Source organism: Anomaloglossus baeobatrachus, chromosome 3 (assembly GCF_048569485.1).
Source record: "Anomaloglossus baeobatrachus isolate aAnoBae1 chromosome 3, aAnoBae1.hap1, whole genome shotgun sequence".
NCBI lineage: Eukaryota > Metazoa > Chordata > Amphibia > Anura > Aromobatidae > Anomaloglossus > Anomaloglossus baeobatrachus.
In genome coordinates, this window is record NC_134355.1 from 600706680 (window position 1) to 600733313 (window position 26634).

At 49.4% G+C, this 26634-nt stretch overlaps 1 protein-coding gene across 2 annotated transcripts in view; it reads right to left on the bottom strand.

Annotated features, from left to right (window-relative positions):
* The window catches only part of FBXO25 (F-box protein 25), a 37648-nt gene extending 12601 nt beyond the window's left edge, over positions 1-25047 (bottom strand). For both annotated transcript variants that reach the window (XM_075341050.1, XM_075341049.1), the window contains exons 1-8: positions 24798-25047; positions 23740-23868; positions 21940-22040; positions 15966-16015; positions 14477-14569; positions 13052-13145; positions 4121-4305; positions 3856-4038 (exon numbers count right to left, since the gene is read on the bottom strand). In XM_075341050.1, the coding sequence (XP_075197165.1) occupies positions 3856-4038; positions 4121-4305; positions 13052-13145; positions 14477-14569; positions 15966-16015; positions 21940-22040; positions 23740-23861 (828 nt within the window). In that variant the 5' untranslated portion in view covers positions 23862-23868; positions 24798-25047. The remainder of the gene's footprint in view (positions 1-3855; positions 4039-4120; positions 4306-13051; positions 13146-14476; positions 14570-15965; positions 16016-21939; positions 22041-23739; positions 23869-24797) is intronic.
* Between the last annotated feature and the right edge of the window lie 1587 nt (positions 25048-26634).

The following is a 26634-nucleotide window of genomic DNA, read 5'->3' on the forward strand; positions in this document are numbered from 1 at the left end:
CCGCAGTCCCAGCGGCCGGCGCGACCGATTCCCAGAAGTGTGCCTGCTTCAGCGAAGCTGAATGAGGCCATGGCACAAGCGCCGTAGCGCTGATGTCCCCCGGCGCACTACAACACCCAGCATGCTGCGGTGTGAGCGCCAATGCACGGGGACACAGAGTACCTTGAGGAAGCAGGGCCATGTCCCTGATGTACTCCGCTCCATCCAGCATCTTCTCCAGGGGCTGTAGATGGAGCACGGTCTCAGTGCCTGGAGACCAGTAAATCCCACTTCACCCAGAGCCCTGTAAAAAGGGATGGGGAAGGAATCAGCATGTGGGCTCCTGCCGCCGTACCCGCAATGGGTACCTCAACCTTACAAACACCTCCGACATACAGTGGGGTGAGAAGGGAGCATGCTGGGAGCCCTGTATGGGCCCTCTTTTCTTCCATCCGACATAGTCAGCAGCTGCTGCTGACTAAAAACAATGGAGCTATGCGTGCGTGTCTGACCTCCTGCGCACAAAGCTAAAACTGAGGAATCCGTACTCCTACGGGAGGGTGTATAGCCAGAAGGGGAGGGGCCTTACACTTTTAAGTGTAGTTCTTTGTGCGGCCTCCAGAGGCAGTAGCTATACACCCACTGTCTGGGTCTCCCAATTAGGAGCGAAAAAGAAACACTCAAGATGAGTGCTACTGCACCCCGAGCTCTCGCCTTGTGCTCCACTTATGGGATCATAATGGGAGAATACACAGCATTATTATCAGGGCTTCCTTCTCAATGATGGCACCAATAGAGTTAGTTTTCTTAAAGGGAACCTGTCAGGTGCAATATGCACCCACAACCATCGCACCTCATCCCCAACATCACCGCAGTCCTCATCCCAGCCCTAACCCATCTCTTCAACCTATCACTAGCAAGTGGTGTATTCCCTTCATGCTTTAAACATGCCTCTATTACACCCATCCTCAAAAAGCCCTCCCTTGACCCATCCTCTGTGTCAAACTATCGCCCCATATCCCTTCTCCCCTACGCCTCAAAACTACTGGAACAGCATGTCCATCTTGAATTGTCCTCATACCTCTCCTCCTGCTCCCTCTTTGACCAGCTTCAATCTGGCTTCCGACCACATCATTCTACCGAAACTGCCCTAACCAAAGTCACCAATGATCTACTAACCGCCAAAGCCAAGCGACACTACTCTATCCTCCTCCTCCTGGACCTGTCCTCTGCCTTCGACACAGTAGACCATTCCCTCCTACTACAGATTCTCTCATCTCTGGGCATCACAGACTTGGCCCTATCTTGGATCTCCTCATACCTAACCGACCGAACTTTCAGCGTCTCCCATTCTCACACCACTTCCTCATCTCGCCCCCTATCTGTCGGTGTCCCTCAAGGCTCAGTTCTTGGACCCCTGCTGTTCTCCATCTACACCTTCGGCCTGGGACAGCTCATAGAGTCCCACGGCTTCCAGTATCATCTCTATGCCGATGACACACAGATCTACCTCTCTGGACCTGACATTACCTCTCTACTAACCAAAATACCACAATGTCTCTCTGCTATTTCATCCGTCTTCTCTGCACGATTCCTAAAACTTAACATGGACAAAACAGAGTTTATTGTCTTTCCTCCTCCTCACTCATCTCCTCCAACAAGCCTTTCCATCAAACTCGATGGTTGCTCACTCACCCCAGTCTCACAAGCTCGTTGCCTTGGAGTGACCCTCGACTCTGCTCTATCCTTCAAGCCACACATCCAAGCCCTCTTCAACTCATGCCGATTACAACTCAAAAATATCTCTCGGATCCGTGCTTTCCTTAACCAAGAATCTGCAAAAACATTAGTGCATGCCCTCATCATCTCCCGCCTCGACTACTGCAACCTCCTGCTCTCTGGCCTACCTTCCAACACTTTTGCACCCCTCCAATCTATCCTAAACTCTGCAGCCCGCTTAATCCACCTCTCCCCTCGCTACTCCCCAGCCTTGCCACTCTGCCAATCCCTTCACTGGCTTCCCATCGCCCAACGACTCCAGTTCAAAACATTAACCATGACATACAAAGCCATGCACAACCTGTCTCCTCCCTACATCTGTGACCTAGTCTCCCGGTACCTACCTGCACGCAACCTTAGATCCTCACAAGATCTCCTTCTCTGCTCCTCTCTTATCTCCTCTTCCCACAATCGTGTACAAGATTTCTCCCGCGCATCCCCCATACTCTGGAACGCTCTACCTCAGCACATCAGACTCTCCACTACCATGGAAAGCTTCAAGAGGAACCTCAAGACCCACCTCTTCCAACAAGCCTACAACCTACAATAGCCCTCAGTCCAGTAGACCACTGCACAACCAGCTCTGTCCTCACCTATTGTACCATCACCCATTCCCTGTAGACTGTGAGCCCTCGCGGGCAGGGTCCTCTCTCCTCCTATACCAGTCTGTCTTGTACTGTTAATGATTGTTGTACGTATACCCTCTTTCACTTGTAAAGCGCCATGGAATAAATGGCGCTATAATAATAAATAATAATAACAATAATAATAATAATAATAATAATAACCACGAGCAGTTCTGGGTGTATATTGCTAATCCCTGCCTAACTGTCCCTGTATACACTAGCATAGATAAAGAGATCTTTAGAAAAAGTATTTCCCAAGATCTTTTACCGTATGCTAATGAGCGTGGGCACTAGCCCCCTGGGCATTAGTTTGCCTTGCCAGTTGCCCCCATTAGCATGTTAACACACCCACAGGGGTGTACTAACATAGTAATGAATATGCAGTGTCACTGGATGATCTCACTCCCCTCCCCGCCACCATCGCGTCCGATGTTGGATTTTGGCTCAGTGCGCATGACCCCGGAGTTTGGGTCATGGGCACTACTTCAGTTTGAAGCCAGAACACGTACACCCGGCTTCATAGTGTGCATGACCGAAACTCCGGGGTTATGCGCACTGAGCCGAAATCCCCCACTGGAGACGATGGCAGCGCAGAGGTGAGTGAGATCATCCTGTGACGCTGCGTATTCATTAGCATGATAGTACATCCCTGTGGGCGTTCTAACATATTAATAGGGGTGACTGGCAAGGGGAACTAACGCCCAGGGGACTAGACCCCTCGCTCCTTAGCATACGATAAAAGATCTGTAGAAACTTTATCTAAAGATCTCCATCTATGCTAGTGTATACAGGGACAGTTAGGCAGGGATTAGCAATATACACCCAGAACTGCTTGTGGCTCTGGGTGCATATTGCACCTGACAGGTTCCCTTTAAAGTGATTTCTGCTCTGAAAGGATAATGAAGGCTGCATCTGATCAGCAGCCGCTGACTGGGTGCAGTAATCACACGGCTGCGACACCGGAGGATTGTTTGTGTTTTTTTTTTTTAATTTAAGGGTTTTTTGGTGTTATTTTAAAGCTGGACATTCTATTTACAGTATCCATCAGGCATTTTTAGCAGCTTTATTTTGTTGCAAAGTTTGTACCAGATCTTCCGACCCCACAATTAGGTTGTATATAGCACAGCTGTGCCAGAGGGCCACTATGTCCTTTCAGGTATTTGGGCCCAATTTAGGGTGAAACCTTCTCACCCCCTATAGTTGTGCCCTTGGTATCATTTTTCTATGTTGAAAGTGAGGATTTCCACTTCTAAATTTTTTTTTATAAATAAATTCTAGGCCATCGTAGGCACAAAAAGTCCCAACTTTGTGGTGCAAAGCAAGCAGCCAGTCTGATATTACTCAGCGTACGGTTGAATTGACAAGGAGTGGAAGTCAGATAAGGCTCAAGGCACTATACTATCACTCAGATATGCATGCATTTCTCTATGTAAGACCACTTCCAAACCTGGTCAAGTGGTAGAATAGTTACCATTTTTTCTGAAAAGTGATATTTGCAAAGCTCTTTCCAGAGGTAGTGGTCTTCGCTGAGAACATGCCACGATTGGGTCATCTGACCTAAGTTGATTATGTCCCAGGCATCAGAAAATCTGAAGAGGATGTTGCTCTTCATTTGTTGTGGCAGATCACACAGGGTCGGGCCATCGCCAAGTTGCTAAATTCAAAAGGAAGAATGATGAAATGTCATTAGGAAACATTACATTCCTGCAGCAAAGCGAGAGAGGACGAGGTCATACCGGACTGATGTGAAGGCTCATCAGCTGTTCTTGCCATGAAAGAATAGTCTCGAGGCGAGAAATCCAGATGTTCATGTTTCCGATCAGTACACAGCGGCCACCTTCCCTGATCAGGATACACAGTGTGGAACTCAGGTCGTTAAGAAGATCCCGAATTAACTGTGGATTGTACTGATCCTCAAGGACTGAAATGAAGTGTAAAAGATCTGATAAGCAGGAAATCCAGTTTGAAGTAAATACCTTTTAGCATAATACGGCTGGAGATGAAAGCTGATCATCCTCTCACAGAGGTCCAAAAGAAACAAAAGCCTCACCGTGTTATCAGGACAAGAAACTGCTCATATTATTAAGGCCCCTTTACACACTGCAACATCACTGTAACGTCACCGGTTTTGTGGCGTAATAGCGACATCGATAGCGACATTGCAGTGTGTCAAACGCATCAGCAACTTGGCCCCCGCTGTGAGGTCGCTGATCGCTACAAATCTTTCAGGACCATTTTTTGGTCCTTTGTTTCCCGCTGCGCAGCATGCATCGCTGTGTTTGACACCGTTACAACGACTTCGTTAGCGACTTCCCTTTCAAATAGCTGCTTTGACACGTCCCCAATGACCAGCGAGGTCGTTCTGCAGGTCCGTATCGCTGCTGCGTCGTTGGCCAGGTCTGCCTGTTTGACAGCTCACCAGCGACTTTCCAGCGATCCCGGCCAGGTCGGAATCGCTAGAAAGTCTCAGTGTGTAAAAAGAGAATTTTGTTTACTTACCGTAAATTCTTTTTCTTATAGTTCCGTATTGGGAGACCCAGACCATGGGTGTTTAGCTTCTGCCTCCGAAGGACACACAAAGTACTACACTTAAAAGTGTAGCTCCTCCCTCTGAGCTTATACACCCCCTGGAGAACCAGATCTAGCCAGTTTAGTGTAATAGCTGAAGGAGAATAGCCACCCACAAGTAAAAACAGAGCAAAAACCGGAACAACCGAAGACTGTCAACAACAACAGCCGGTGAAAACACGCGGAACAAGAAATTGCCAACAGGCAACAGGGAGGGAGCTGGGTCTCCTAATACGGAACTATAAGAAAAAGAATTTAGGGTAAGTAAACAAAATTCTCTTTTTCTTTATCGTTCCTTTGGGAGACCCAGACCATGGGACGTCTCAAAGCAGTCCATGGGTGGGAAATAAACAGAAAAACTAAGAAGTAGGCAAAACCTAACTTCACAAATGGGCGACAGCCGCCTGAAGGATGCGTCTGCCCAAGCTAGCATCTGCCGAAGCATGAGCATGCACTTGGCAGTGCTTCGAAAAGGTATGCAGGCTAGTCCAAGTGGCAGCCTGACAGACTTGTTGAGCCGTAGCCTGGTGCCTGAAAGCCCAAGAGGCACCGACAGCTCTGGTCGAGTGTGCCTTTATCCCCGGCGGGGGAGGCACCTGAGAAAACTGGTAGGCGTCCGAAATGGTCGACCTAATCCAACGGGCTAAGGTCGGCTTAGAAGCAGAGAGGCCCTTGCGCCGACCTGTGGTTAGCACAAAAAGAGAAGTGCACCGCCTAAGAGCAGCGGTGCGAGACAGATAGATCCGGAGAGCACGCACCAGATCCAGAGTATGCAGCGCTTTTTCAAAGCGATGAACAGGAGCCGGACAAAAGGAAGGTAGGGTAATGTCCTGGTTAAGGTGGAAAGGAGAGACCACCTTAGGAAGAAAGTCCGGAGTCGGACAGAGAACCACCTTGTCTTGATGAAAAACCAAAAAAGGTGACTCCAAAGAGAGCGCAACCAAGTCAGAGACCCTCCTGAGGGAAGTTATGGCCACTAGAAAGACCACTTTCTGTGAAAGACGAAACAAAGAAACCTCCCTAAGAGGCTCAAAGGGGGGTTTCTGCAAAACCGTGAGAACCAAATTGAGGTCCCAGGGATCCAAGGGCCGCCGGTAAGGCGGAATGATGTGAGACGCGCCCTGCATGAAGGTGCGGACCTGAGCCAGCCGAGCAAGACGCCACTGGAACAGCACTGACAGAGCTGAGACTTGTCCCTTGAGAGAGTTGAGGGACAGTCCTAGCTGCAGACCGGACTGTAGAAAGAACAGAAGGGTCGGCAAGGAAAATGGCCAAGGAGGATGGCCGGAAGAGCGACACCAGGACAGGAAAATTTTCCAAGTCCTGTGATAGATCTTGACAGAGGAAGACTTACGGGCCCGAGTCATAGTGGAGATGACTTCAGGAGGGATACCAGAAGCCGTCAAGATCCAGGACTCAAGAGCCACGCCGTCAATTTGAGAGCCGCAGAACTCAGGCGGAAAAACGGACCTTGTGAGAGAAGGTCTGGACGGTCCGGAAGATGCCACGGCACCTCTACGGACAGGAGGAGCAGGTCTGGGTACCAAGCTCGCCTGGGCCAGTCCGGAGCAATGAGAATGACTCGACGGCCCTCCATTCTGATCTTGCGCAGGACTCTGGGCAAGAGAGCTAGAGGGGGACAGACGAAACTGGGACCAGTCTTGGACCAGAGCGTCCGCGGTGAATGCCTGAGGATCGTGGGAGCGAGCCACGTAAACGGGAACTTTGTTGTTGTGACGGGATGCCATTAGGTCCATGTCCGGAGTGCCCCATTTGCGGCAGATTGACTGAAAAACTGCCGGGTGCAGGGACCACTCGCCACTGTCCACGGTTTGACGGCTGAGATAATCTGCCTCCCAGTTTTCCACGCCTGGGATGTGGACTGCGGATATGGTGGACCTGGAGTCCTCCGCCCATTGAAGGATGCGTTGTACCTCCAACATTGCCAGGCGGCTGCGTGTCCCGCCTTGGTGATTGATGTAGGCAACCGCTGTCGCGTTGTCCGGCTGGACTCGGATGTGCCTGCCCGCCAGCAGATGGTGAAAAGCTAGGAGAGCCAGAAGCACGGCTCTGGTTTCCAGCACATTGATCGAAAGGGCTGACTCGGACGGAGTCCAAGTGCCCTGCGCTCGGTGGTGGAGACATACCGCTCCCCAGCCGGATAGACTGGCATCTGTGGTGAGGATCACCCAGGACGGGGCCAGAAAGAAGCGCCCCTGGGACAGAGAGAGGGGCCGAAGCCACCACTGAAGAGAGCTCCTGGTCTGTGGCGACAGAGCCACTAACCTGTGCAAGGAGGAAGGCCGCTTGTCCCAGCAGCGGAGAATGTCCAGCTGCAGGGGACGCAGATGGAACTGGGCAAAGGGAACAGCCTCCATTGACGCCACCATTTGACCCAGCACCTGCTCAGGCGCCTGAGGGAATAACGGCGGGGCCTCAGCAGAGAGCGCACCGCCAGTTGGAGGGACTGCTTTTTGACTAAGGGCAACTTCACAAGTGCCAGCAAAGTCTCGAACTGCATCCCTAAGTATGTGAGACTCTGGGTCGGAGTCAAAGTGGACTTGGGAAGATTGACAAGCCACCCGAATTGGGCTGGAGTGGCGAGAGTGAGCGAGAAACTCCGCTGACAGTCCACGCTGGACGAAGCCTTTACAGAAGGTCATCCAGGTAAGGGATCACTGCCAACCCCTGTAGGTGCAGGACCGCAATCACTGCTGCCATGACCTTGGTGAATACCCGAGGAGCTGTGGCCAACCCGAAGGGGAGAGCCACGAATTGGAAATGTTCCCCTCCGATTGCAAAACGTAGCCAACGCTGGTGTGAAACTGCAATTGGCACATGCAGATAGGCATCTCTGATGTCGATGGATGCCAGGAAATCCCCTTGGGTCATTGAGGCAATGACTGATCGCAGAGACTCCATGCGAAAATGCCGCACCTGAACATGCTTGTTGAGAAGCTTGGAGATCCAGGATGGGCCGGAAGGAACCGTCCTTTTTGGGGACTAGGAAGAGATTTGAGTAGAAACCTCTGAACCGTTCCCGGGCGGGAACCGGTACACTTACTCTGTTGGCCTGCAAGGATGCCACGGCCTGAGAGAAGGCGGCGGCCTTGGAGCAGGGGGGAGTTGAGAGAAAAAAATCTGTTTGGCGGGCTGGAAGAGAATTCTATCCTGTAGCCGTGGGAGATGATATCCCTTACCCACTGATCGGAGATGTGTTGAAACCACGCGTCGCCAAAGTGGGAGAGCCTGCCACTGACTAAGGACGTTGCTGGCGCGGACAGATAGTCACGAGGAGGCTGCCTTGGTGGCAGCACTTCCTGCGGTCTTTTGTGGACGCGCTTTTGGGCGCCAGTTGGATTTCTGGTCCTTGGCTGAGTTAGTGGACGAGGCCGAGGGCTTAGAGGAGGACCAGTTGGAGGAACGAAAGGAACGAAACCTCGACTGATTCCTGCCCTGGACAAGTTTCCTGGTTTTGGTTTGTGGCATGGAAGTACTCTTCCCGCCAGTAGCTTCCTTGATAATTTCATCCAGCTGTTCACCGAACAGCCGGGACCCAGCAAAAGGGAGTCCAGCAAGGTACTTCTTTGAAGAAGCATCTGCCTTCCACTCTTGAAGCCACAAGATCCTGCGGATAGTGAGGGAATTAGCCGAAGCCACCGCAGTGCGGTGAGAAGCTTCCAGCATGGCAGACATGGCATAGGATGAAAAGGCTGAAGCTTGGGAAGTTAAGGTAACCATTTCGGGCATAGATTCCCTGGCGAGGGAATGCATCCCCTCTAGAGAAGCAGAGATGGCTTTGAGAGCCCACACTGCTGCAAAAGTCGGGGAGAACGAAGCCCCCGCCGCTTCATATACGGATTTGGCCAGAAGGTCAATCTGGCGGTCAGTGGAATCCTTAAGAGAGGTGCCATCAGCCACCGATACAACGGTCCGGGCTGAGAGTCTAGACACCGGGGGGTCTACCTTTGGAGAATGAGCCCACTCCTTGACCACCTCAGGTGGAAAGGGAAAGCGGTCATCAGAACCACGCTTTGGGAAGCGTTTGTCAGGACAGGCCCTGGGCTTAGTCACAGCGGCCTGAAAACTGGAGTGGTTAAAGAACACACTCTTTACTCTCTTAGGCGAGGTAAACTGGTGCTTTTCTGCCAGAGAGAGTTGCTCCTCTGATACTGGCGGATTGAGATCCAGTACAGAATTAATGGACGCAATCAAATCACTAACATCTGAGTCACTTTCGGACAGACCAATGGGGCACATGGAGTTAACCTCCGAGCCCCCCGTAAAGGCATCCTCCTCGTCCTGCGAGTCAGCTCCTGAATCAGAGCCGCGGGAAGAGGAAGGAGAGGGAACCCTACGTCTCTTCTTAGAAGGACGGGGTCTGGGACCAGATGATGAATCCTCTGTGAGCTCCGGTCCTGAGAGACCCCTAGCAGCAGAGGCACCCTGTGAAAGGGGCTGATGCATGTTCAGCAAAGTCCTGGACAGAAGTCCCATGGAGTCAACAAAAGACTGGGAGATAGAACTAGAAAAGGATTCTACCCAAGCCGGGGGTTCAGCCACAGGAACAGGGGCAGCCTGAAAGACCACTGGGGGTGAGACTCCAGGCTGAAGCACCGCCAGGTTAGAGCAGGCATCACAATGTGGGAATATGCTCGGTTCAGGCAGCAGGAGCTTACATGCAGTGCATACTGAATACAGCTTTGGAGCCTTGCTCCTCGTGTGAGACATGCTGCTGGAGTGGGGGCTCTGCCAGAGAATGAACCCCAGAGAGTATAATCAGAGGTCCACAACCGGAGACCGGTTGTGGCTTACCAGACCGCTGGAGCGGTGTTGTGTGCCCTCCAGATCCCGAAGCCCGGACCCCAAAGCACAGCAACTCAGCAGAGATGCTGCAGACCAGCGCCTGCAGAGAGAACGCTGAGAAAATTGCCGCCGGAGCGAAGAGAGAGGGGGCGGGACTTGCTTTGAGGAGCGGGAACTGGAGGGCTATAGAGACCTGCAGGGGAGGAGGGACGCCCCTGCAGTGGGGAGTGTCCTCTCCCCTGTGCAGAACGGCCGCCGGGCGGAGCCGAGCCTGTCCCTCTGCATGAGTGACATGCGAGGGCAGTGAAACCGAAACTAGGCCTCTGGCGAAGCCGGGGCCTAAATTTGAGCGGCGCGGCCGGCGCGCAGGCACCATCGGCGCAGTTCTCAGGCGACAGCCAGAGAACCCGCCGGAAATGTCAGAAAACACAATCAGCACACTCTCCCACAACAATAAAGTACAGGGACCCCCAAAATATAAACGTCTCAGGTACTTAGCTTGCTGAGACGCAGGGTTCCAAGTCCCTGGGGATGAGTGCTCCGGTCCAGCAGGGTCCTGAAGGGCTGCGGATGGAGACACAGTGGGGTGAGAAGGGACATGCCGGGAGTCCAGACTTGGACCCGCTTTTCTTCAAACTCTTTCCAAAAATCAAAAATCAGATGAGTATGCATTTGTGGATGTATGCCTCCTGAACACAAAGCGATAAACTGGCTAGATCTGGTTCTCCAGGGGGTGTATAAGCTCAGAGGGAGGAGCTACACTTAAGTGTAGTACTTTGTGTGTCCTCCGGAGGCAGAAGCTAAACACCCATGGTCTGGGTCTCCCAAAGGAACGATAAAGAAAAGGGCCTTTACGGACGGACATCCATTACACAACGCTGACCAACAGTAAAATAAAGTGCAGAAAGATAAAAGGTCGGGCACATCCGAATGTATAAAATCTTCAAGCTTTTATTCCATGGTATTAAAAGTTATCCATGATGGTGGAAGATAGTCATATGCGTTTCTGGCATTACTGCCCTTAGTCAGAGTCACTATGAAAAAGGGCAGTAAAGCCAGAAATGCATCAGTGTGCCTGTATCTACTACTATGATGGATAACATAATATCATGGAAAAAAAGGTGAAGATTTCATACATTCGATTGCGCCAATCCTTTATCTTTCTGCCCTTTATCAGCTCACAGCGTCCAAACTACAATATCTGCCAATAGAGGTCTATGGTGAGGGAGGGGGAGGGATGAATTGCCCACAATAAAATGTTTGGCTCCGGCACGATGGGCCGAGGGCATGTTTCTGTGCTGACACAGAGACCCTCAGCAGGGCAGAGGACTGTGTGGATAACATAGGATGCCTCATCCACATGGAGGTGTGAAGGAGGATGGCGACTGCACAGGATAGAGGAGGCGCTGGTCAGAGACCAGTGACACCCATGGGACCTGACTGCCCCGCAGGTGAGTGCAATAAAGGTCTGCAATTTACATCACTTTAGCAATAACTACATATCTCCAACTAGTTGTCATTTACCAAGCTGGCTTTTGAACGTACCAAAGAGTACATGTATGCGGGTACATAGGAATTGTACCAGAATTGAAGACTATGAAGATGAGGAAGATCAGTTACTATGAAGCATTTTTAAGGGAAACTTGCCAAAAAATTAAAGATATCCTCAGGTCACAACTGCTACAAAAGTCAAATACTTATTTCCACCAAATATTATTATTATTATTTATTTATAGCGCATCATTAATTCCATGGTGCTGTACATGAGAAAGGGGTTACATACAGAATACATATACAAGTTACAGTAGACAGACTAGTACAGAGGGAAGAGGGCCCTACCCTTGCGGGCTTACATTCTATAGCATTTTGGGGAGGAGACAGTAGGTGGGGTGTAGATTGGTCAGGCGGCGGCGGCTCCGCACGGTGGTCGGGCGGTGGCGGCTCCGCACGGTGGTCGGGCGGCGGCGGCTCCGCACGGTGGTCGGACGGCGGCGGCTCCGCACGGTGGTCGGGCGGCGGCGGCTCCGCACGGTGGTCGGGCGGCGGCGGCTCCGCACGGTGGTCGGGCGGCGGCGGCTCCGCACGGTAGTGAAGCAGTGAGGTCATTGTACTGGTTAATTTTAAGTAATTACTGTCCCCATTATAATTTAATATACAGCACAAACTAAGTTTTTGGGACAAATAATAAATATTAGAACATATTGAAAGAGATATAGATATCTATATCTATATCTATAATCTCTATTTGTCCATAGAGATATTTCAAGCACAGATCCAGAAATACTGTAATTTAAAAATTTATGGCCAAGACTTGGGAAAACTGCACACAATGTCCTAAAAAATAAATAAATAAATAAAGATAAAATAAAAAACAAAACCATTGTCACGGGTGACAGACAGTCCTGTGGTGTCTGGCTATAGAATGTCACAGCGTTTGGCTGCACAAACTGTTCTCTGACCTATCAGTCCTGCTTGGTTTTTATCCTTTTCACTGGGGCGTTATTCATCAGTAGTTTGTCTATATACACCTTCACTTCCCATTACTTGCAGCTGGTGATATTTGATACATATTTATCAAGTCCTCAGTGCAAGCAGGTGGCTTGCATACATCAGGACAATCTTGGTGGTTGTTGCAGCTTCTTTCCCTGAGACAACAGGAGATAAGTTGTTTGTGGTTTTTCCCTTATTTTTTTTATCCCTGTGCGTCCTTTAGTGCCTAGTGGGGTTGTGGAGGAGCTCATCCCATCCACTCCCTACCTAGGGCACAAATCGATGTCTGCCTAATCTCAGGTATACGGCTCATTGCATAGGTGCGGAATCTATCTAGGGCAGTGAGGGAATACAGGGGCCAGCGGTAGGCTTGGTCAGGGGTCACCATCTCCCGCTTCCCTAGACACAGGGTTTCCCTTCCCTTGGTACTTCCCTGTAAATATCGCGTGACATGTGCCGCAATGTAAAAAAAAAAAAAAAAAAAAAAAAAAAAAAGACTTGCTGTGCACATGTTCTGTCTTTACAACTTATTTTACCATTTCCCACTTCCAAAGTAGTGACTGGTCCATTCTTCAGGCGGCTTCCTAGCTTACACAGTACAAGTATAAAAAACACACACAAAACCGAAAAGACATTTTCAGGAAAAATAAAAAAAGCTCCAGTGTTTCCTAAAGCATTTTCTGCTTGGATAACTCGCTGAGTACACACACACACATCTAAAACACATGATGTGCACATAGCCTGAAGTAGGGAATGGATAGAAGGAAAAAGACTGCAAATAGACTAAAAGTTGAGACTGTTACCTTTTCTTACAATGGTTTCCAGAATGTTGAAGTAGTTCTTCTGTGCGGCCCCGCTCAGGGACGTGAGCTGAGATTTAGCAATCAGGTGAAGCAGCTGCAATGTGGAAAACGGAGAAAAACAGGTGCAAATAGTCAGTTCAATTTTATGCATGAAAAACACCCAGGGGACACATCTGATTTTGGATGGGTTTATTATTTCCTGCTCTTCTGCAACTAAAGTGTCACAGTAGTAATGGAATGACTGGGAATCGGGACTCCTAAGCTGACCCTCAAGCTAGGGAAGCCCCTAACTGTCCCTCATCCCAGATGTACGCCTGATGGTGGCGAGGTTTGGACCCCCAGTGTAACCCTAACTTCTGAGAAGCCCTGATCTTATACCCCCTCACCCTGGGAGGGGGCCATGACTGGAGTGACAAATCACCAGACAAATAGACAGACAGGGAGGAACTAAAACTCACAGCAGTCATCACGGAGGTAAAGACAATATATGCACAGAAGGGACATAAAGAAAAAGGAGGGAAATACGTGTGTGTGTGTGTGTGTGTGTGTGTGTGTGTGTGTGTGTGTGTGTGTGTGTGTGTGTATCTCCACAACAGCTTACAACAGTGCTCCAGCAGCTGAATCACCATGCACATACACAAATATTGCCTTTGCTATATTCAGCATGGAGGAGCAGGATCTACCATCTTTTAAAGGGTGGAGGCGGCTGTGATAGGTCTTCAGTAACTGGTTGCCCCAGCAGCAACTCATGGGCTAGCAGTAATAACTCCTGCCAGACCGATCATCAGCGAGCACAAAACTGGTTGACGCCCGGCTCTGACTAAGCAACTCAGAAGCACCAGGTGGCGTGTCAAGACTCTTCAGTGTGAACAGTGTCTGAAGTCCCCATAACACCTAGTGCGTACAGAACACCACATGACATAAAAAGGGTGCAAATGACTAGTACTATGTGATATTTTTATGCAGGTGGTCCAGGATTTTTTTTTATTTTCCTAGCATAGGCATGCACATGTTGACAAACACTGGTACACACATCCTCCCCAGGGCCAGTGATGTCCCTCTTGACAGGCTGCAGCAGTAATGTCATGACTACCGTTATAACGAGCCCAGTGATTGGCTGAAGTGGTCCATGAGCTATAGTTGTGACGTCACATCTGCAGCCCATCAATTAATCTTGTGTACATGCCAATTTAGTGGTCTAGGGAGTAGAGGTTAATTTGGACCATGTAAAATATGCCTGATCCTTCTCTTCCCAAAATGTCCATATCTGGAGACAGACGGCCGCCCAATCAAGGTATAAATTATGCTCAGCGGATACACATTAGAATATTGTGGGCAAACTAGAGCATTAGTAGAGTGACGTGAGGTATGTCACCCCTTTACCACCACATTTTCCATGTAAATTGTAATAAAGCGACAAATCACCTTAGCGACATAGTTGAATCTCCGGATGTCCTGGATGGCACTTGAAAAGTCTAAACGATTAAAGGCTTCTCCCAAGGTACAGTACCCATGTCTCTGGAGGGGAAAAAAAGAGGAGTGTTTATCCCACCCATTAGTACAATATTCCAGTATAACTGTTGTTTTAGGTGACTTATTGGAATAAGTATGTCTGGAATAACGAGCCCTCGCTGATATATTACAGCCATTGTCAATGGTTTTTCCCTTAATCCAGCTGCACAATGGGCAGAGACTGACAGTTCTGGTGTCCGCACTCACCGCACAGAGGAGATTCTGCTCCGGTCTCTCAAGCTGCCGTACACGAGAACTGTTGGATGGACATTTGCGCAGCAGTACAGACAGCCGTATTTTCCAACTTTTCCTCGTACATTAAGGCTCAGTTTATTCAGTGGGGAGACAAGAAAACTCCCCTTTGAGCAGCTTATCTGACCGAAATTAAAAGGCTCAGCCATTGAAATTCCCCATACTCAGCCGCCCCCCCATGTACACATCAGATGGTCCGAAACTTCCATCAAATTCAGCTGACTTTTACCTAATATGTAGGTAGGTCTTTAGAAAGCACACAATATGTCTTTACAAAAGCCTAAAAGCAGCAGCATGAAAGATATCAGTACTGAGCAGTGTAGCTGTGTATACAACACTAGGGCAAGATGGTAAAACACTTGGTAGTATCTGTGCTTGTCTCTGGCAGCTGCTTCCTCCTCCATTCCCTCCTCAGAAACATCTAAAGGCAGCAGCTGTAACCTGATCTCTAACGCTGAGCAAAGTGATTTAATAGTGACCAGTACAAAAAGCAGCTGCGAGACAGGGAGAAATGACAGTGGAGAAAAGCAGCTTAAAAAACCTGCTTACATTAAAGTCAATGGAGCTGGGAACTATAGATCATTAATAGGAGCTGTGATTGGTTGCTATAGGAACAAAGGACATTGTTAGTATAAGAAGCTTATGTGTGATGTAATATGACTTCGGTGGAGAGACAGAGACAGACAGAACCAAACACTATCCCAGGCAACGCTGGGTACTGCAGCCAGTCTAGAGTGAGTGAGTGTGTGTGCCCGCTACAGGAATCCGCGCAGTCGCATTTCCAATCAGGAAATTTTACACAGACTCCTCAATTAACTCAGGAAACATCATAGACTGTTTTGAAGGGAAAAATGTAACCCTGCGCTTTCCCGTTATTCTCCAAAAAAACCTGATTGCATTTAAGTCAATGGAGCTGGGAACGGATTTATTATAGACTTCTATTATGGACAGAGAAAGACACACAAGCAAACTGTTTGGATGTGTGAGGTAATATATTGGCTGTTTTAGCAGTAAACCTGGATATTTATCAGGTGGCCTATAGGAACCACAGCTCTGCTTCTATAAGAGGTAAAGGAGCTCTGATTTGTTGCCTATAATAACCAAAGACATTGTCAGTGCAGCACAGGTCACAGCATGCACAGGTACTTACTTCTCTTGTACTTTCTTTGTGCACATAAATCCACTTCTCTTGGTAAAAGTCTATATCAGTGGAAGAAAAAATAAAAATGTAAGATTGACGCTCTCAGCCAACTATACACGTAGCGCGTGCAGCTGCCCCTCTAAGGGTGCAATTACACCTCCAGATTTTGCAGTGTTATATATTTAATGACTGGCGGTCGTTTAATATCCAATTTGCAGCAACAGACAGCTAGCTAAACAATCAGAAAAGGACTACGCAATACGCATAGGCTGGCATGGTGCTCGCCAGCACAGGGCCTGTTTACACAAGATGATGTGCTGCCAAGAATGCTTATCTTTTTTGCAAACCAAAGTATTATTTCACCAGACAAAAAAAGCACTGTTTGTTCGTCGAGTGATTGGCAGCCAGTTTACAATGCACAATTATCGTAAATGAACAGATATACAAGGGTTGCTTGTATACAATAATTGTGCAGTGGCAAAGGTCCTGTACTCATAAGGATTACCTCACTTCCCAGCAGAGTACATGGAGGATTATAATGCCGCTCATTACAGATAACATGAGTTGCATCATCCCATAATACAGTATTGGGCAATAGATCACCGGAGACTTGGAGATCTGCAGCAGCGAGCTATGGGTACATCTTGTGGATGTATCTGTGAACTGTTCATCTGCAGTCATTGCTGCTTATCTCTGTATGTGGTGACACCCTTCCCCAAATACAAGACAGGCAGCAGGTTATAGGTTTTAATAATTTGATAATCCTTAGGCTACATAACGGCATACAAGAGGTCTCCTATGCTTATGCCACCCATTAGCCAGAGAGTCACTGTTCCATAGCTCCAGTGGATACAATGCAACTATTACAATAGCGTTAAAGAAGGGTTGGGTCGGCACGTCCCCGATTCTTTGAGAGAGATAGATAGATCTATCTATCTATCTATAAACACACCACTTGTTTTTGCTCCTATTTTTCATGAGCCGGCATGTTACCGGATTGCTGGCACGCTCCAGTACACTGTTACTGTTAAGGTGAACTCTTAACCAGAGATCACTAGTTGCCTCCTGCCTGGTCTAATTGGTGTGGGTCGAGTGCATGCTTGAAAAATGAGATCAGACACAGTCGGATATTCATCTTTCCTCGACAGAAGTCAGCCCATGCTCTGCTTTATTACAACTGAGCTTGCTCTGATATAACCTTGCAAAGGGGCATGTCCGGATGTGTTCATTGGTCAGTGGGTCGAACAATGTATTAGTCCATGAGCTGATTGGTAGGCGTCATTGTAGGCGGGTCTATGACATCATTGGATGGATCCATGGTGATGGTGATGGGAGGGACGTCATCTGGTGGATCCATGCTGGATGATCTGGTCTGTAATGTCATCTGATCTTTGGTTTGGTCTTCTCTTATATGGTATCTTCTTACACCTGGACATTCCTTGCATTCCAGGCAAGGTGTGGAGAAACAGGCAATGACAGCCACCTTTATATCTGTGTCATGTATATGATCTGAAACCTGAATTATGTAAGGCAAATCGACATTTCCCACAATACTCTATGTCCAGAGGTTAATTAAGTATTTCATTTTATGGCTCTCCTCAACATTACTACTGTACAATGGCATCGCGGCAAGCTGCGGTCAAGTGACCGGAGGTTGCCGCGATACCACTGTACTGTATTACACTGTACTGGAGTGTGCCAGATCCGGCAATCTGGCGAAATGCTGGATGTGTGAAACTAGAATTTATTGAGCACTTGTTTGCTGAGATAATCCATTCACCTGACGGGTGTGGCATATCAATATGCTGATTAGACAGCACGATTATTGCACAGGTGTGCCTAAAGCTGGTGTCACACTAAGCGACAACGACGTCGCTGTTACGTCACCATTTTCGGTGACGTAACAGCGACCTTGTAAGTCGCTGTTATGATCGCTGCTTAGCTGTCAAACACAGCAGAAGCAGCGATCATAACGTCGCTGTGCTACATGTGCAGAGAGCAGGGAGCCGCGCTTAGCGCTGGCTCCTTGCTCTCCTACAGTACACATCGGGTTAATTAACCCGATGTGTGCTGCAGCTACATGTCACAGTGCAGAGAGCAGGGAGCCGCGCGCACTGCTTAGCGCTGGCTCCTTGCTCTCCTTGCTACAGTATACATTGGGTTAATTACCCGATGCATACTGCAGCCACATGTCACAGTGCAGGAGCCGGCACTGGCAGCAAGAGCTGAGGCTGGTAACCAGCGTAAACATCGGGTAACCAGGGAAAGGTCTTCCCTTGGTTACCCGATGTTTACGCTGGTTACAGCTTACCGCAGCTGCCAGTGCCGGCTCCTGATCGCTTCATTTCGTCGCTCTCTCGCTGTCACACACAGCGATGTGTGTGTCACAGCGGGAGAGTGACGACCAAAAAATGAAGCTGGACATTCAGCAACGACCGGCGACCTCACAGCAGGGGCCAGGTCGTTGCTGGATGTCACACACAGCGACAGCGACGGGACGTCGCTGCAACGTCACAGAAAATGGTGACGTAGCAGCGACGTCGTTGTCGTCGTCATTATGTGTGACACCAGCTTTAGGCTGGCCACAATAAAAGGCCACTCTAAAATGTGCACTTTTATCACACAGCACAATACTACAGATGTGAGTTTTGAGTGAGCATACAATTGGCATGCTGACTGCAGGAGTGTCCTCCAGAGCTGTTGAGTGTGAATTGAAGGTTCATTTCTCTACAATAAATGATCTTCACAAGGGTTTCACAGAATTTGGCAGTACATCCAACTGGGGTCACAACTGCAGACTACGCGGGTATTAGTGTTGCATGTGTCCACCTCCACCAAATGAAACAAAGTAAACCATAAAAAGGCATAGGACCTCAGTCAGTTGGAAAATTACCGGAAATTGCGATATCACAGGAAATTGTGCAGCTATTTCATCTACGATGACATTGAATGGTGCTTCGTTGTGTATCTTTTTCCACCAATATTCAGCCAAGTGACCGGGCAATAAATTTGGTGATGTACCTTTCAGTTTTTGCAATATTTTGGTTTTAATGTGACCCCAGTGGCACTCGATCCTTTGCGTGTTTGCGCCCGTGATAGGGTCAATGAAATTTTGTTGATGATTCACCGTTTCGTGCATGTAATTGAAACCTTGCCATGTGGAAATGGTCCGATAAGTGGCCCATTCGTCTGATTAATGTGCCGGGTGCTATATGGCGTTGAATTATCGGTTGCAACGTTTGCTCGTTCCGACAAAGCACGTGGAACATGCGTAAGGCTTGTTTCCCATCCATTTTTTTCCACACCATTCCGAAAATCCACGGACCAAAGACCTCATTATCATAATTCTGTCGCGGTGGCGGCATGCGATTTCCCTACAGAAGACATCCCCTGTTGTATTTTCTACCATCACTTACTGAGGTCCTATGCAATTTTACGGTTTATTTACTTTGTTTCATTTTATAGGAGGTGGACACATGCTACACTAATACCGACTACGTTTAACCACATAAGACCCGAACCTCAAAATCTTCACCTCCAAGATGGTCTGAGATTGGCCACCCGGACAGCTGCTGCATCAATCTGTGCATAAACAAAGAATGTCTGCACAAACTGTCTCAGCTCATCTGCTGCGCGTCGTCCTCACTGGGGTCTACATCTGACTGCAGATTGTCACTGACTTGGGTGGCAAAATGCTCACATTTGATGGCGTCTGACACATTGGAGAGGTGTTCTCTTCACTGATGAATCCCAGTTTTCACTGTACAGGGCAGATGGCAGACAGTGTATGCGTCATGTGCTGAGCGATTTGCTCATGTCAACATTGTGAATTGAATGATATTCGCTGGCAGTGGGGTATGGTATGGGCAGGGGTATGTCATGGACAATGAGCACAGGTGCATTTTATTGATGCCATTTTGAAAGCATAGAAATACTGTGACAAGATCCTGAGGCCAGTGTTGTACCATTCATCCACAACCATCACCTCATGTTACAGTATGATAATACACAGATCTGTACACAATTTCTGGAAGCTGAAAACATCACAACATCACAGTCATTGCATGGCGGCATACTCACCAGATAGGTCAATTATCTGAGCTTGTTTGGGATGTTCTAGATCAGCGTATAAAGACAGCATGTTCAAGTTCCTGCCAATATCCAGCAATTTTGCAGCCGTTGAGGAGTGGGCAATGATCCACAGGCCACAATCACCAAACTGATCAACTCTATGTGAAGATGTGTTGCACTACGTGACGCAAATGGCGGTCACAATAGATACTGGCTGGCTTTCTGAACCCTCCCAATACTGTAAACCTGCACATTTTAGTGTAACCTTTCATTGTGGCTAGCCTAAGGCACACCTGTGCAATAATCATGCTGTCTAATCAGCATCTTAATATGCATCTTGAGTGCTCAATAACACAGATTTAGGTCTCTTTCACACGTTCATGAAAAACCACACACGTTTTGCACGGACATGTAAAAGGTGCGTATGACCCTCTGTGTGCCGTGATTTTGGCACATGAGTGTTCTGTGTACTATCCATGATAATAGACAGAACAGAAACTTTATGCTCACCTGTCCCTGATGTCTACAGCTGATGTCTTCTTTGCAGTCTCCGGCCCTGCTGACTTCCCGCTGCTGCTACTTCCGGTCCTCGGTGCAGTGAATATGCGATGAGCATAATGAGCGAGGATCGGAAGCAAGTGACAGCAGCAGCAGAGACAGCAGGGCTGGAGAAGGTGAGGGTATAAATTAATTTTATTTCACAGAAACGATGTTTTCTCCAGTATGTGTCATACTGATGTCACATGGATCACATCCGTGTAACACCTGTGTGCCAAAGGAGAAAAAAAAAAAAAAAAAAAGGGACATGTCTACTACGTGTGGAGCACATGGACACACGTATGCTCCACACTGACACGTGGTTCATGGGAAAACACGCAAGTGTGCAGACCCATTGATTTTAATTTGATGTTAATGTGTGTCACTCTTCCCAATATATGTGAAAACGGACATCATACATACCGGAGACACGGATGTGTGAAGTGGGCTTTAGCCAAATTTGTGAACAATGTTTGAGAGGGTGGGGGAAGGGAGGAGGGGGGGGGAAAGGGAAAAAAAAAAAAAAAAAAAAAAAAAAAAAAAGCCTTTTGTGCACATAGAAAGGAGTCATAAGGGTACTTTACACGCTGCGACATCGCTAACGATATATCGTCGGGGTCACGCCATTGGTGACGCACATCTGACGTCGTTAGTGAAATCACAGCGTATGACAGCTAGGAGCGTCGATAACAAAAATGTCACATCGTTGACACGTCGCTCCTTTTCATAATATCGTTGGTGGGGCATGCCGCTGGTTGTTCGTCGTTCCTGCGGTATCACACATCGCTATGTGTGACACTGGAGGAACGACGAACATCTCCTTACCTGCGTCCACCGGCAATAAGGAAGGAAGGAAGGAAGGAAGGAAGGAAGGAAGGAAGGAAGGAAGGAGGTGGGCGGGATGTTACGTCCCACTCATCCCTGCCCCTCCTCTTCTATTGGGCGGCCGTTTTGGGACGCCGAATGCACATCCCCCTTGAAGGAGAGATTGTTCGGCAGCAACAGCGACGTCGCAGAACAGGTATGTGTGTGTGACGCTGCCGTAGCGATAATGTTCGCTACGGCAGCCATCAACACATATCGCTGCAACAACGGGGGCGGGTGCTATCGCTCGCGACATCGCTAGCAATCGTTAGCGATGTCGCAGCGTGTAAAGCACCCTTTAAATCTTCAAGTTCAGCTCATGAAAAATGGGAGCAAAAACAAAAAAAAGTGTTGCGTTTCTATTTGTTCAGTGTATTTAGCGACCTGTAACTTTAGCAGTGGTCCAAGATTTCGGCTACTGAGAGTTGCAAAGTGAAGGAGATTGCGCAGCTCAAGAAGGAAAGTGAATACGAAGATGTTTCCGCACAAAATGACCACAAGCTGTTCTTACACTGAGACTTTGTAGTGTTGTTGAGTTGCTCCTTCTCACTTTTCGTCGGGGGCAAAGTGCAGCTTTCAGTCTGATAAGTTTCTCCATCATCAATATTTAACCTAGAATATAAAAAAAAAAAAAAAACAACCCTGAAGATAAGTCCTCTTTAATCTGGATATATTAAGTAAACCGGTAGAAATCTTGTTAATATCTGCAAGTCAGCTGAAACCTATTAGACTGTCCACAGAAAATAAATAAATTAATTAAATTGTATATGGTGCGGTCAGTATACCCTTGTTCGCAGTGACCGGCAGCATACAGAGGGCAAGGGTTGTTACGGGATAGTGTGCGGGGGTCTGTGAACCCCGAGATCGTATTTTACCTGTTTAAAGGGGTTGTGCAATGAAAACAAGATATTACTAGTGATGACCGAGCACTACCATGCTTGGTACTCATAACGAGCAGTTAGACGCTCGGATGGGCGCGATTAGAGCACCCGAGCATAATGGAAGTCAATGGGGGACGCCAGCATTTTTCTGCAAGATTTGACTTCCATTATACTCGGGTACTCGAGTAACGTCATCCGAGCGTCCATCTCCTCGTTACGAGCACCCGAGCATGGTAGTGCTCACTCATCACTAGTTATCACCTGTCCACAGGAAAAGGGATAGCTTGCTGATCAATGCGTGCCGACCGCTGGGATCCTGCACTGATTAGCACAACAGGGGAATTTTTATTCCCGACAGGGTCCTTTTAGCCCAAATACAAAATGTATCAGCAGGTCAGATACCGAACACAGACCTATTCATGCTTTATGCGGCCAGAAAGAGTCGAGCACGAGCCTCCGCAGCCCTATAGTGAATAACTGGAGAGGCGGTGGAGCATGTGCACTGCTGCTTCATTATAAGGCTAGTTTCACACTTGCGTTCAGCGCATTTCGTCACTATGGAGACTAGCGCGGTCCGTTAACGGACCGCGCTATTCTCCATAGAGTTGTATGGACGACGCACTGTAACGCAAGTGTCTGCGTTGCATCCGCTGGACGACGCAGCGTCGTTATTTTGACGCTGCGTCGGGCGGATGGAACGCAGCATGTAACGTTTTTCTGCGCTTGGCGGAGTGTCAAAAAAACGCAACCTGCAGGAATCCGTTAGGCGTCCGTTGTTTTTATAATGGATGCCTATGGTGGCGGATTCCGTTAGAATGCGTCATTTGACGGATTCCGTTAACGCAACCGTCTTTACACACCTGCGCATGCCCAGGTGTGTGAAGTCAAGGAAAAAAACCTATAACGGATTGCGTTATTTTGTACGATCCGTAGCATTGCGTTATGCCACTGTATGCAACGCATCTGTTGCATGCGTCACACAACGCAATGCTACGGATCCCGTCCAACGCAAGTGTGAAACTAGCCTAAAAGGGATAGAATTTCCCAGTCTCTTGTGATGTAGTGCGCTGCAATTCACGTTATTTTCTGGAAGCCGCACAGAGGAGCAATGGAGCGGTCAGACATCAGAGCTGCCATTCCATTTACAATGGGGAGAAAAGTCTCCTGTTCTTCCAATCTATGCAGGTCCCAGATGTCTCACCCCACAGATCAATAAGATATTACCCATCCTGTGCAGGGACGGTAACGTGCTTTCACCGAACAGGTGACATTCACTGCAGGGCGGATTGGTGTGATCGGGCACGGGTGAGCAGTGCAGATTGGTGTGATCGGGCACGGGTGAGCAGTGCAGATTGGTGTGATCGGGCACGGGTGAGCAGGGCGGATTGGTGTGATCGGGCACGGGTGAGCAGGGCGGCTGCTGGACTCACAGGTGGAGATTGAAGTTGTTCCTTTCAAAGTCTTCACAGGGGAATTCACATCTTTTCCATCCGTCCTCTGTTTTCATCCAGCTCCAACCTGGGGAACGCCAATCTTGACCCAGAAACGGCATGATTATCCTGGCGGGGAATTGTATTAGGTCAGATATTAGTCACTCCATGCACATGGGGCTACCTGGACGGGAGAGAGGGGGAGCTGGGAGGGACGCATGGCGGGAGCCAGGACCAGAGAGAGAGAAGGGGGGGGGGGGAACGCATGGCGGGAGCCAGGACCAGAGAGAGAGAAGGGGGGGGGGGACGGGACGCATGGCGGGAGCCAGGAGTGGAGAGAGAGGAGGGGGGGACGGGACGCATGGCGGGAGCCAGGAGAGAGAGGAGGGGGGGACGGGACGCATGGCGGGAGCCAGGGCCGGAGAGGGGGGGGCGGGGGACACACATGGCGGAAGCCAGAGCCGGAGAGGAGGAGCCAGGGCCGGAGAGGGGGGGGGGGTGGCATGGCGTGGGGGAGGGTTTGGGAAGAGGGAGTCTGCGAATAAAGCCTGGATGGGCGAGGAGCACTGCACAGGGGGGTAGTGGGAACCTGGACAAGAGACAGGGGGCCCTGCGCAGGGGAACCTGGATAGGCAAGGAGTGGGGGAATGCTTTTGCGACAGGTATGAGTGAGGAGGGTGGCTCTGCATGTAGGGGCGTGGGAGGACACTGCATGGGGGAGGGGCAGCCTAGCTTGGTGACAGAGCCATGGCACTGCGCGGGGGCGGGTTGTTGCCTAGACACAGGCGAGGAGGGGTAGATTTGAGGCTAGACAGACGAGGGGGCGCCGCCCGGACATGGAGGCAGGGGCTCCCTGCAGGGCTCCTGGTATATCCTGCTCTGTTCCCGGCACAGCGCGGGCTGCGTAGTGAGCTGTGCAGGACACTGTGGCTGATGATATAGCCCTGCCGCGCAGAACATGTGATATAGGGAGCGCGGCTCGTACACCGCAGCAGACAACCTGTACCGCACGTGAACTACTACTCCCAGCATGCCCCGCTCACCCCCACACCCGCTACCTGAGCAGCCGCCGTCCGCTCTACATGGAAGACCAAGCGACTGTTGACGGAAGTCTCCTCTGTTCCGTCTTCATTAGGCAATGGCGCCGTACGCTCCGCCTACTCGTTTGATTATTGGTTCAAAATTTAGACCCGCCTACAGACCCTGCTACTATTGGTCGTTAGGAGAGCAGGATGTTGGTCATGTGACGTTTACCACATGGTTCTGTTTTCTTTTTGTGGAGTCTGCGCAGTGTGGTCAGCAGAGAATGGGGGAGAGAGCGGCTGAGAGGGAGGACGGTGGGGGCTCCTGTCTCTGTATCTGGGGGTCATGTGTGGGACCTCCCTCTGCAGACGGAGGACACGAGGATAGAAGGTCTATGGGGGATTCTGGGAACGCGACCCCCAGATATCACACGGGGTCTCATGATGGTAATCGCCTCCCTCTGCGATCAGCTTCCATTTTCCCGGAGACGAGTTGTAGTTTTGAAAGACGCCGTTCATGTCATCATAGAATGTATGTGGTGAGAGGCGGAGAATCCGGGATCTGGAAATGCAGAATTTTGGAAAAAATGGCCACAACAGCTTGCCCCCTGCCATAGTGATAGTTCTGTTTCATGTAACTTGTTTTTTTTTTTTTCTTTACTGCACTATTCTATGTCTTGTTGTGTATAAATATGTGACTCTTCAGATTTTGTGTTATACCATGCCTGATGAAGAGACCTGAGTAGTCTGGAAAGCTTTGTATTATTACCATCTTTTCAGTTAGCCATTAAAAGGAATCAACCACCGAGGACTTCAGTTCTTTTAAACAATTTTTTGAAAAAAAAAAAAAATTTTGTGTGTCCGCTCTGTGTCCGGTGACCTGTCTCTGTGTGTCCGGTGACCTCTCTTTCTGTGTCCGGTGACCTCTCTTTCTGTGTCCGGTGACCTGTCTCTGTGTGTCCGGTGACCTCTCTTTCTGTGTCCGGTGACCTCTCTTTCTGTGTCCGGTGACCTGTCTCTGTGTGTCCGGTGACCTGTCTCTGCGTGTCCGGTGACCTGTCTCTGCGTGTCCGGTGACCTGTCTCTGCGTGTCCGGTGACCTGTCTCTGCGTGTCCGGTGACCTCTCTCTGTGTGTCCGGTGACCTCTCTCTGTGTGTCCGGTGACCTCTCTCTGTGTGTCCGGTGACCTCTCTCTGTGTGTCCGGTGACCTCTCTCTCTGTGTCCGGTGACTTGTCTCTCTGTGTCCGGTGACCTCTTTCTCTGTGTCCGGTGACCTGTCTCTCTGTGTCCGGTGACTCCCTCCCTTTGCCCCTGCTCCCGCGGACACCCCCCCTCCTCACCCCTGCTCCCGCATACACCCCCCTGCTCCCGCAGACTTCCCCCCCTCCTCACCCCTGCTCCCGCAGACACTCCCCCTCCTCACCCCTTCTCCCGCAGACACCCCCCCTCCTCACCCCTTCTCATCCCTTCTCCCGCAGACACTCCCCCTCCTCACCTCTTCTCACCCCTTCTCCCGCAGACACCCCCCCTCCTCACCCCTGCTCCCACAGACACTCCCCTGCTCTCCCAGCATTCTAGTCTACTCTCTGGACAATTAGTTGCAAGAGGGGGTGTATCCTCTGCCCACCAGGGCCACATCTGCCTAGAATGTGCTTGTTCTGCCACCAAGGTAACCTCTGTACAGATTCTGTGTCCTGTCCATAGCAATAACAGCCGGATTCCAAAGTAGCATGTCGGGGAGCAGCCTCACACACTGTCTGCTGCTAGTTCTTGGTGTTCTGGGCCAAAGGGGGCAGACTCTGTTCATTGGCATCTACCAAGGCTACGTACATGTCTTGGCAGGCTATGTGAGATACCAGCCAGAAACCCCA